We start from the raw sequence: 12728 nt of genomic DNA, 5'->3' as shown, positions 1-12728 counted from the left end.
ACCTGCCGCCCGCACCTCCTCCCTCACCCCCATCCCAGGCCCCAAGATGACTTTCCATATTCAGCAGATGTTCACCTGCACATCTGCCAATGTGGTATACTGCATCCGCTGTACACAGTATGGCTTCCTCTACATTGGGGAAACCAAGCGGAGGCTTGGAGACCGCTTTGCAGAACACCTCCGCTCGGTTCGCAATAAACAACTGCACTTCCCAGTCGCGAACCATTTTAACTCTCCCTCCCATTCCTTAGACGACATATCCATCATGGGCTTCCTGCAGTGCCACAATGATGCCACCCAAAGGTTGCAGGAACAGCAACTCATGTTCTGCTTGGGAACCCTGCATCCTAATGGTATCAATGTGGACTTCACCAGTTTCAAAATCTCCCCTTCCCCTACTGCATCCCTAAACCAGCCCAGCTTGTCCCCGCTTCCCTAAACTGTTCTTCCTCTCACCTATCCCCTCCTCCCACCTCAGGCCGGACCTCCATTTCCTACCTACTAACCTCATCCTGCCTCCTTGACCTGTCCGTCTTCCCTGGACTGACTTATCCCCTCCCTACCTCCCCACCTATACTCTCCTCTCTACCTACCTGCTTTTCTCTCCATCTTCGGTCTGCCTCTCCCCCTCTCTCCCTATTTATTCCAGAACCCTCACCCCATGCCCCTCTCTGATGAAGGGTCTAGGCCCGAAACGTCAGCTTTTGTGCTCCTGAGATGCTGCTTGGCCTGCTGTGTTCATCCAGCTCCACACTTTGTTATCTTAATACCTGATTGTGCTGCTGTTACTTATGCAACCCTGAAGCTGCTCAATACCTGCTTAAGGGATTTTCTCCAGATGTTCAACATGTGCACCTACTGCAGACTTTCTACTCTCAGCGATAGCTCTGGAAGAGGTAGTGTTGCTTTTATCCTCATAGCTGCTCAAAATTCTACTGCTGATCTGAGACATTTACCATGCTCCAAGCTCACATTGCCTGCTCACAGGTGAGTCAGTTTTTTTTAACTGTTTTTCCCTTTTATTTGCTGTTGTAGTATAATTATGTTATTCTAACCTTGTCACCTGGTTTTTAGTTTTGGTTGCTTTTGGGTTCTGCTGCATAATAGATTATTATTGCCTTACTGCCACCGTGTCTTCAGGTCAGCGTTATGGGGATGTGCCGTCTCTTAAATAATTTCGCAGTGGACTATTTGCACTTTATCATAACTTTTATGCATTTCCTAACACCATGTTCGGTCCATTTTCAAATGAAACAAGATCTGGACAATACCCAGGCTTGGGATGACAAGTGGTAAGTGACATTCACATCACTCAAATGTCACGCAAAGACCATTTCCAATAAGAGACAATCTAATCACCACCCCTTCCCATTCGATGGTATCACCATCACTAATTCCCCCACTATCGACAACCTTGAGGTTACCGTTGGCAGGAAATTCAACTGGATTCGCCACATAAACACAGCGGCTGCAAAAGCAGGTCAGAGGCTGTGAAACTGCAGCATGAACGTCACCTCTTGACTCCCCAAAATCCATCCATCATTGACAAGGCACAATTCAAGAGCCGAATAGAATATTCCTTGCTTGCCTAGATGTGCGCAGCTTCAATAACACACATGAAGCTTGACACGACACAGGGAGAGATGATGGCCTAGTGGTATCATTGCTGGACTGTTAATCCAGAGACCCACATAATGTCCTGGAGACTGGGGTTTGAATCCTGCCATGGCTGATGTTGGAATTTGAATTCAACCAAATGTTAAGAATTAAGAGTCTAATGATGGCCATGAACCCATTGTTCATTGTCAGGAAAAACTCATTTGATACATTGATGTCCTTTAGGAAATGGTGTCAAGCTTTGATCGACCCAATATGGTTGACTCTTAACTGCCCGCTGCGTTATTAGGAATGGGCAGTAAGTGCTGCCTATCCAGTGACACCATCATTCTGTTAATGAATTAAAAAATTACAAAGCAGACCGCTTGATTGGCATCATTCCACAAGCATCCACTCTCTCCATCACTGACACTCAGTAGCAGCAGTGTGTATTACCTACAAGATGCACTGCAGAAATTCACCAAGATCCTTAGGTAACACCTTTCAAACCCATGACCAATTCCATCCAAAAGGACAAGGGCAGCAGTTACATGGGAACACCACCAACTACAAGTTCCCCTCCAAGCTATTCATCATCCTGAATTGGAATATATCGCCATTCCTTCTCTGTTGCTACGTCAAAATCCTGGAATTCCCTCCCTAATAGCATTGTGTGGTGACCTACAGAAGAAGAACTGCAGCAGTTCAAGGAAATAGCTCACTATTACCTTCTCAAAGGCAACTAGGGATGGGCAATAAATGCTGGCTAGCCAGTGACCCTCACATCCCACAAATGAATAAAAAGAAAAATTGATCTGCAGTAGCTGAGAGAATCTCCATCATGACATCAGTCTCCAGTTCTGTCTTAATCTCATGATGTTACATCCTCTTTACATCATGATCCTGTAGCCTCACACACTGTGGAACCATTATTTCACAGGTCTTAGTAAATAAATGGAGAAATAAAGTAGAGGATGAGAAGGGAAGAGGTGGGCTATATGAAGGCAGCAAAGGCAGGAAATTGGAAATAACACCTTTTATGCGCTGGGAGTAAGTAGCGAAATGTGTGTTTATTCATTTCAGTGCGCGTCAAGATGAGGCTGAGCACATTGCATTTGACACAGCATGTAGGGGTAGACATTGCATGTGAAGCAGCTTCACCATCTTTTGATGTTCTAAAGGGTCTTAATGTGTTGTTAATCAGGAGAAAGGATTGAAAAAGATTGTTACAATCTCTTTATAAAAAAAACAAAGGAACTGCAGATGCTGTAAATCAGAAACAGAAATTGCTGGAAAAGCTCAGCAGGTCTGGCAGCATCAGTTGAGAGAAATCAGAATTAATGATTCAGGTCTAGTGACCCTTTGTCAGAACAGTTGGACCTGAGGAAGAGTCACTAGACTTGAAATGTTAATTCTGATTTCTCTCTAGAGATACAGCCAGTCCTGCTGAGCTTTTTCAGCAATTTGTTTTTGTAGCAATTATTTCCTTGTGGAAGATATTGAAAGATATTAGTTTTGATCACTCAGTGTGGTACTAGTAGCCATAATGAAGCTGTAACTTTCTATTGGTAAAGTTTTGTTTCTACCTAGACCGAATTTCAATAGTTGCCATGGAAATAGCTTTTTTTTATGGTACACCAGAGCATTGGACAGACGATAAAGTATATTGCAACAATGCAAATTATGGGATCTTAATTTGCATGGAACTGTCCATTAATGCATTAAATGAAATGGTGTAATTTATGCTGAAAACTTATAGAAATGTCAGTCTGATTTTTAAGACAATCATAGGACATGGGTTTCAGTGGCTGTGCCAGCATATATTACCCAGCCCTACTTTCCCTTTAGAACGTGGTGGTGAGCTGCCTCCTTAAACCATTATTTGGTGTAAGTATACCCATAATGCCCTTAGGGAGAGAATTCCAGGATTTTGACCAGGCTACAGTGAAGGAATGACGATATGTTTCCAAGTCAGGACAGTGAGTGGCTTGGAGGGGAACTTGCAGGGGGTGGTGTTTCCATGTATCTGCTGTCCTTCTTCCTTCTAGATGGAAGTGGTCATGGGCTTAGAAGGGGCTGCCTGAGGTTCTTTTTGAATTTCTGCAGTGCATCTTGTAGATAGTACACACTGCTGCTACTGAGCGTCGGTGGTGGATGGAATGGATGTTTGTGGATGTGGTGCCAATTAAGAAGGCTGCTACATTTGGAATACTATAAGACCATAAGACATAGGACTGGAAGTAAGGCCATTTGGCCCATCGAGTCCACTCCGCCATTTAAATCATGGCTGATGGGCATTTCAACACCACTTCCCTGCACTCTCCCCGTAGCCCTTGATTCCTTGTGAGATCAAGAATTTGTCGATCACAGCCTTGAAGGCATCCAGCGTCCTGGCCTCCACTGCACTCCGTGGCAATGAATTCCACAAGCCCACCACTCTCTGGCTGAAGAAATGTCGTCTTATTTTAAATTCGTTTTAAATTTACCCCCTCTAATTTTAAGGCTGTGCCCACGGGTCCTAGTCTCCCCGCCTAACGGAAACAACTTCCTAGCATCCACCCCTTCTAAGCCATACATTATCTTGTAAGTTTCTATTAGATCTCCCTTCAACCTTCTAAACTCTAATGAGTACAATCCCAGGATCCTTAGCCGTTCATACGTTAAACCTACCATCCCAGGAATCATCCGTGTGAATCTCCGCTGGACATGCTCCAGGGCTATTATGTCCTTCCTGAAGTGTGGGGCCCAAAATTGGATACAGTATTCTAAATGGGGCCTAACTAGAGCTTTATAAAGCCTCAGAAGCTCATCGCTGCTTTTATATTTCAACCCTCTCTCCATACTGTCAAGTTTGTTAAGTGTTGTTGAAGCTACACCCAGCTAAGCATGTGGGCAATATTCTATCACACTCCTGATTTGTAGCTTTTGATGGTGAACAGGCTTTAGGGAGTCAGGAGGTGAATTACTCACTACAGGTGAGTTGCTTGCTGCCAATTAACAAAACCAATTTATACAATGTTACATTCCATTCAATATCTTTATAGTTGGCAATAGAATGTGTAAAATACCACAATGATTCAATAGTTATGACAGACATTCCTAAATTTGTTGTGTATATGGTATATTTTCGTTCATGCACAACGTTAATAAAGTTCTCATTAAAACATCATTACAGTCGATATGTTTCAGCAAGATGTCCCTATTTACTGACTCTCTATTGTAAACTCAAGAGTATGCTACATGTAATGTCTCAACTATTTCAATAATTGGGTAGACTGTTGTGCTCAATTATGCTTTAATTTCCAATAGATGCTGCAGATTAGTGAGATTCCATACTAAGAATTCTAAACTGGAAATAATCACTTATCCAACTGATGATCTGTGTCAAACAAATGTTTCTTTAAGTATAAGCACTGTTTAAAATGCGTTACTTAATAATTTTGCAGCAAGCTAAAAACAATTCGACTGAAAAATCTCTTAAAATTGAACCTAATATTAGTGGGAATGGGCAAGGACTTGGAAATATTATTCTTATCCTCCAAAAGGAATAAACTTGGTAGCTGGGCTTTCGGACTATTCCAGCAAATACCTGCTGGCTTAATCAAAATCATACACTGTTGGGTAGGTTTATATGGGATCTACTTTGATCTATTCCACTCAACCACCAGCTAAACATTTTAAGGATGAGTAGATCATTCATAATTCCAGAGGTTACCCACTGCAATTCAATGACAGGAGGAGTTTTAATTCCTTTCAGGAATACTCCCACTCCTATCTTGGGAGGAAGGCCCATTTTAGAGCAGTCACCAAACAGATTGGTTGGCTGCCTGTAGTTCCAGCAGTGTCAGATGGAAATAATATCCTCTGTTGCAATACAGGTAGTTCCACCGCATCAGTGAGGCCTGGAAAGTCCAAAGGAAGGGGGTCTTAGCTAGGAAAGTGAAGGATGGGGTTCAAGGAGGAATAGGGTAGCATTGTCACTTTTAATGTGTCAAAACTCCTAGAACTCCCACACACCTCCCAATGGCTCGGTGGGTCTATCTACAACATATGAGCTGCAGTGGTTCAAGATGACAGCTTGCCATCACCTTTTCAAGTGTAACTAGGGATGTCAATAAAGTAGTGGCCAGCCAGCCAGCACTACCCATGCCCCACAAGTGAATAAAAGTAAGGGAATGGCCTTGGGAGGGAGAGCATATCCAATTGCCGAAGGGGCCCCGTAGGAGGTCCTCTTTGCCTGAAAGCAACTAGTCCAGCTAAAGCTATTGGACGTTCTGAATGGAGTAGGTGTCCCCCAGCAATGATAAAATACTGATAGTAACTGGAGAGCTCAAGTATCCATTCTGGGCCAGTCAACCAACACTTCCTCTATCCCTGTAACATTTCAGGCAGGTACAGGGCAGTCCAGGAGATGATAAGCAGGCTGGCCATTGGAATTTTTTTCCTAGCTCCCTGCTTTCAAGTCTGCTGTTGGGTTTGTATCAATCAAGCCCATCACTTCATTCAGAAAAATTTATGTAGGGATTGGGATTTGTTTTTCAGTTCCCTTGGAAGGCCTGAGGAGCCAATCTTACTTTGAAGAGATGCGGAGAGACTACATTAGAGAGCTGAGTAGAGCCATTAACTTCCAGGAGAAATGTTCACAGAGCAACTCTCAACGTCTTTACCAGCTCACTAAACTGATGGACTCAATGCATGAAGTAGGTGTGGTCATTTAATTCGATATTACTTTGATAGGTAGTTCGTTTGGCCAATGAGAATTATTAACCTAGTGTCACATGCTCTACATTGAATGGATTTATTAATGAATGTTACCAGCAAATCTTGAGCACAAAACTCCTTTGTCAACCAATAATTAGTGATCTTTCTGCAGGGATTGGTGCAGGTCTCAATACTATTGTGAATAAAATTAAATCCTCAAAGTGCAAATGATCTATCCCTTGTTTCTCTTCCCAACATCACAACCACGCCCTGCCCTCCCACCTTACAAGTCTCTTCACCAGTTTGCCCCTCTTCTCCAAAGCTGAAGCAGTGAGTATTTCCTTGACTATAGTTCCCAGAGCAAAGTCCGGTAGCTCATCCATTGTTTCATATCAGAGACTGCAGTATCGGCAGTTGGCTGCTCTCAGGAATATCATAGTCAAGCCCCATCCAAACCTCACCCAAGTTATTTAACCCCTCCATTAAACAAGAATCACATGACAGAAGTTAAAATCACGATTCCCTTTTCTCACCCAGTAACACTGAGGCTATTGTAATGGTCTTATGGCCACAATGACTAAGATCAGCAAATTCCGCACTGGCTGAGAATTGGATTCCTGTTCCACTTGACCCAGTCACTCATTGCTTTATTATTTTACATATTGGATAAAACACACTTTGCTACAAATAGAACAAAGAACAAAGAGCAAAGAAAATTACAGCACAGGAACAGGCCCTTCGGCCCTCCAAGCCTGCGCTGATCGAGATCCTCTGTCTAAACCTGTCATTTAATTTCTAAGGGTCTGTATCCCTTTGCTCCTTGCCCATCCATGTACGTGTCCAGATACATCTTAAAATAAACTATTGTGTCTGCATCTACCACCTCTGCTGGCGACACGTTCCAGGCACCCACCACCCTCTGTGTAAAGAACTTTCCACGCATATCTCCCATAAACTTTCCTCCTCTCACTTTGAACTCATGTTAATTATAATTCACTTAATTTATCCCAAAGTTGAAAGATGGATTGGATTAAATTGCCCCATCTTTTACCATGTCTGTATATACAGTTACATCTGTATATACAGCCTATATTGACCTTTACAAAACAAAAACTTTAATGATGCAGATTGAGGCAGCCTGGAAATGAAGATTTGGTGCACAACTCTGTTCATTGACATTTTTAATTTTTGCTCCTTACTGAAAGCTATAGGATCAGAAATAACTGTTGGTTACTGCCAAGTGGCAAATGTTTAATATGTTCACATGACTTTTCATCTAGTCATTATTGTATTGGACATTTAAGGCAAAAAGCTAGTCATAGAAGACAGAAAGTAATGATGAAAAGGTGTTTTTCTGATGGGGGATGTGTAATTCATGGTGTTCTATCGGGATCAGCACTCGAACCCTGGTTGTTTGTAATATATTTAAACAATTTGGAGGAGATTGTAGGTGGCCTGATTAGTAAGCTGTAGATGACACAAAGATTGAGGGAGCTGTGAATAGTGAGGAGGATTGCCAGAGGATACAGCAGCATATAGATAGCATGGAGACTTGGACAGAGAAATGGCAGATGGAATTTAATTCAGAAAAAAATGTAAGGTGATACATTTTGGAAGGTCTAAAGCAGGAGGGAAGTACACAGTAAATGGCAGAGCCCCCAGTAGAATCAACATACAGAGGGTTCAGGTCCACAGTTCCCTGAAAGCAGCAACATTGTGAATAAGATGGTCGTGAAGGCATATGCCATGCTTGCCTTCATTGGCCAGGCCATAGAGTATAAAGAATTAGCAAGTCATATTGCAGCTGTATCAAAAATTACTTAAGCCACATTTGGAACATTGTATACAGTTGTGGTTGCCCCATTACCAAAAGGATGTGGAGGTTTTAGAGATGGCAAAGAAACAGTTCGCCAAGATCTTGCCTGGTTTGGAAGACACTTACTATGAGGAGTAACTGGACAAACTTGGTCTGTTTTCACTTGAACACCAAAGGATGTGGAGGCAACCTGATAGAAATTTACAAAATTATCAGAGATATAGATAGAATGAATTGTCAGAACCTTTTTCCCAGGTAGAAATGCCAATTATTAGGGTCATAGGTTTAAGGTAAAAAAGAAGAATGTTTAAAGAGGCAAGTTTTTTTACACAGAGGATGGTTTAGCGCTTGGAATACGCAGTCAGAGGAGGTGTAGAAGAAAATACAATAGCAACATTTAAGATGCATCGTGACATATTTACGAATAGATTTTTATTGGTGGAGGGATCGATTTCCGGAGCAGTGCTGTCAAGCTGCAACTGTACAAAACGCTAGTGCGGCCTCACTTGGAATATTGCGTGCAGTTCTGGTCGCCCCATTACAGGAAGGATGTGGAAGCATTGGAAAAGGTGCAGAGGAGATTTACCAGGATGTTGCCTGGTCTGGAGTAAAGGCCCTATGAAGAAAGGCTGAGGGACTTGGGTCTGTTCTCATTGGAGAGAAGGAGGCTAAGAGGGGATTTAATAGAGACATACAAGATGATCAGAGGATTAGATAGGGTGGACAGTGAGAGTCTTTTTCTGAGGATGATGACGTCAGCTTGTACGAGGGGGCATAGCTACAAATTGAGGGGTGATAGATTTAAAACGGATGTCAGAGGCAGGTTCCTTACTCAGAGAGTGGTAAGGGCGTGGAATGCCCCTCCTGCCAATGTAGTTAACTCAGCCACATTAGGGGCATTTAAACAGTCCTTGGATAAGCATATGGATGATGATGGGATAGTGTAGGGGGATGGTTTTAGATTAATTCACAGGTCGGTGCAACATAGAGGGCCGAAGGGCCTGTTCTGCACTGTATTGTTCTATGTTCAATGGGGAATAGAGGGATACAGACTGCGTAGAGGTGAAAGATTTTTTAGGTTAGGAAAGCATCTGTGTTGGTGCAGTCTTGGTGGGTTGAAGGCCCTGTTCTTGTCCTGTACTATTCTTTGTTCTTTCTTTGTTTACTGTTTGCAGTTAAATCATGGACATCTAGCAAACTGATACAAGACTGCATTAAGTTTTGTCATTAACATCAAAATCATTTCTGCCTGTATCTCTCTTTATGTGCATTGGTATGTCATAGAAACTATTTAGAATATTGAAGTTTAACAGATAAAGAAAACACCTTCAGACTTGATAATTCCATTGTCTCTTTTCAATAGCTTGTCAAGAAACTACATCAGTTCTGCTTGAATACTTTTGTTCAGTCCCAGGCATTGAGTGTGGAATTTCCAGAGATGATGTCTGAGATTATAACAACACAGTTACCCAAGATCCTGGCTGGCCTTGTGAAACCACTGCTCTTTCACAAGAAATGAGTAAATTTCTTTCTGAGTTGTGCTGACTGCTTTCATTTATAGGCAGCATTTTTCTGCATTATGCAAGTTGACAGCTTAATTCCATTTTTGTGACCATGACAGTACCACAAATGAAGATTATTTCAAATTTATTCCAGGAGATTTAGCAATGCTGTTTGGCATATTGTTATTGTGGAAGTCCATTGCCATAACTGCACTATATGTTTTGTAAGCGATGAAATGTGAATTTAGGTCTTTGTTGTTTGATGTATAACTTCCAGATCAAAATGATTTTGTATCTTTTGGTACTTTCTGGTATTTTGTAACTTTCAAAATATGTAAAGTTTCTGCATCTGCTCTAAATGGGAATGCTTCTGCTCTTCAGTTTGAAAGCTGCATAACCCCCTAAATTTCATTATTCATCATACTTCATACGGCATGAATGATATCAATGTTTTTATCTAGTTGTTTCACTGAATTGTATGATCATCCTTTACTGTGTCCAATCAGAAAACTTCCATTTTTTTGGTCTTTTCTTCTGTCACCATTAACACTTGTATCAGATGCTGAATAACTATGAGAGATCAACTTTACAGCTTTTATGTTCAGTGGTAAATAGTCAGTGTTAATTTAGTTTGAAAAACTTTTGAATCAAACTGACACTTTCTGATGAAGGGTCTAGGCCAGAAACATCAGCCTTCCTGCTCCCAAGATGCTACTTGGCCTGCTGTGTTCATCCAGCTCCATACCTTGTTATCGCGGACATTTAAATCTTACATTTATCTGCCCTCAACATTCACACCTAATTTTCAATCTAAATATGAATAGCTACAAAAAACAGACCTTGTATCAATATCAATGACCAAGTTTATGAATTCCAGATCCAGAGCTTTTATTAGTGGTGATATTAAACAATATGGTAATGATGAGTTCTCCTAAACACCTTTCCCTTTGAAAGCCAGTCACGAAGGTTTAGTTGGTTAATGTTGCTTCTATTAAAAGGAAACAAAGAGAATACAAAATTTACATTTTTGGGGTGTTACCTTGTAGATCAATCCCTGTACCTTGATGATAATTACTACAAATATCTGTTTCTTAAGCTAAAAGAAATAAATACATGCAAAGCAGCAAACCAACCACTTGAATACCAGGTACCATATTGTCACAACAACATAAAACAAAGAACTGCAGATACTGGAAATCAGAAGAAAAAACAGAAATTTCTGGGAAAGCTCAGCAGGTCTAGCAGCATATGTAGTGAGAATGCAGAGTGAATGTTTTGAGTGCAATGACTAAAGAAGAATCACCAAATTAAAAAAAAATCTGCTTTCTCTCCCCCCAGATTATGTTCGACCTGCTGAGTTTCTTGAACCATTTCAGCATTTGTACTGTATTGTTATACTCACATTGCAATGTGTTGGTATATCTTTGGGAATGTGTAACCCACAAAATCTGCATAATCCCAAGTGGGAAAATGATTTCTTGTGCAATTCAGAATCAGTGAATTGTGTTCACTGAATGCATGATTGTCCTATAATCCTTCTCGATACCACCTGATAAGAGATTTAAACTGATCATTGCCTGATTACAATTGTGGGCAGTGCATACTTAGAGACAGGATACTCATGTAAAATGCCCAGATGGTTTTGATTACCACACAACTGAGAATATTGTGGCCTGTTATGTTCGGCAGGAATTTAATCCTGACTCACGGAAAGGTGCATCTTATTCGACTACACAGTGACTATTGTGATTGGAACAAGGTTGGCCAGGTGGATTAATTGACTATGAGATCCCTTATTAGGGTTGTTAGCCTGGGCCAAGCAGGAGCCCTAGCTGACAGATATAAATAGGATGTCAGAGAGTTTCCTCATTCTAAGGACTGGCTCTGAACTGGCCGATAAGAGCCGGTGTACTGTGCTAATGTAAATAAAGGGTGACTCGGTGACAGGATATCAGCCTCTGTGTAGTTATTTCAGTGGTTATTGTCAGGAAAGAGGCTGTCATCACACTAACTGATAGTAGGCACCACCTAAATTTTGCAATGTTCTGGCAGGACCTTTCTAAGTAAGAGTCGTATTTTCAGATCAATTTAGAAAAATTGAGTAGATATAATGTTTCATGTAGATGTCTCCAAAGAAAGGCAATGATCACCAAGTTAAGAAATGAGGTTTGGCAATTTGGATCGTAGCTTTGGTGCATGTCATCTCAATGAACTAATTTATCTGACAAAGAAAAAAAGTTAGATTCAATCTTCAAAAACAGCCAAGTTAAAAGAGTGCCACCTGGAGTAACATTTCTATAATCAAAACTGTATGCAGTTGGGTCAGAGATAATGGGAACTGCAGATGCTCGAGAATCTGAGATATCAAAGTGTGGAGCTGGATGAACACAGCAGGCCAAGCAGCACCTTAGGAGCACAAAAGCTGACATTTTGGACCTAGACCCTTCATCACCCGTAACGTCAGCTTTCCTGCTCCTATGTTGCTGCTTCGCCTGCTGTGTTCATCCAGCTCCACACTTTGTTATCTTGTAAGCAATTGGGTGGCTATTCTCCTGACTTGCCTCTTAATTCTCCAGACATCTGTTCTTTCTTATAGATTCCCTTCAAGCATGGAAAGAGAATAATTAACTGTATTTCTGACATTTTAAACAGATACACAACTGTTTGTCAACCTTCTCCAGAGACAATATGGGGAATATCTGCTGTATACAACACATGCCACTTGACAGTAAATACTTCCCTCCTTACTGACATTACAATTTCTCAGTAACCATCATATTTGAACAGTATACTTGTTGTACAGGGTCTCTTATCAGTGTTGTTAAGCTCTTGTTGAATTTTCAGTACAAGATACTCATAGGTTAATAACTAGCCTTGGACCTTGTTGATGGCACTCTTCCTGCAATTTATAATCAATCCCCAGGTTATAAAATCATGTTTAATTAGACTATCTTAATGTTCAAGAAATATCATGGAGAATTTATAGATGCTCTCTTTTATCAAAATTGTTGAAATATACAGCATTTTATGTGTAAAATTTTATTGACTCCACAACATCATTAATAAATAGGTAGCATAGTGCCTCAAAAGTTCTTTTTATAAAGCAACATTAA

The 12728-nt window shown here is 41.1% G+C and overlaps 1 protein-coding gene across 1 annotated transcript in view; it reads left to right on the top strand.

The window, feature by feature from the left end:
- LOC125453666 (progesterone receptor-like) overlaps window positions 1-10785 on the top strand; it is a 272041-nt gene extending 261256 nt beyond the window's left edge. The window contains exons 8-9 of the mRNA XM_048533513.2: window positions 6139-6296; window positions 9477-10785. Of these exons, the coding sequence (XP_048389470.2) occupies window positions 6139-6296; window positions 9477-9632 (314 nt within the window). The 3' untranslated portion in view covers window positions 9633-10785. The remainder of the gene's footprint in view (window positions 1-6138; window positions 6297-9476) is intronic.
- Window positions 10786-12728: the final 1943 nt, after the last annotated feature.

The sequence above is a fragment of the Stegostoma tigrinum genome, chromosome 6 (assembly GCF_030684315.1).
Source record: "Stegostoma tigrinum isolate sSteTig4 chromosome 6, sSteTig4.hap1, whole genome shotgun sequence".
NCBI classification, from domain to species: Eukaryota; Metazoa; Chordata; class Chondrichthyes; order Orectolobiformes; family Stegostomatidae; genus Stegostoma; species Stegostoma tigrinum.
Note: the sequence above shows the minus strand (reverse complement) of the source record. Positions and strands in the feature narration are given on the sequence as shown.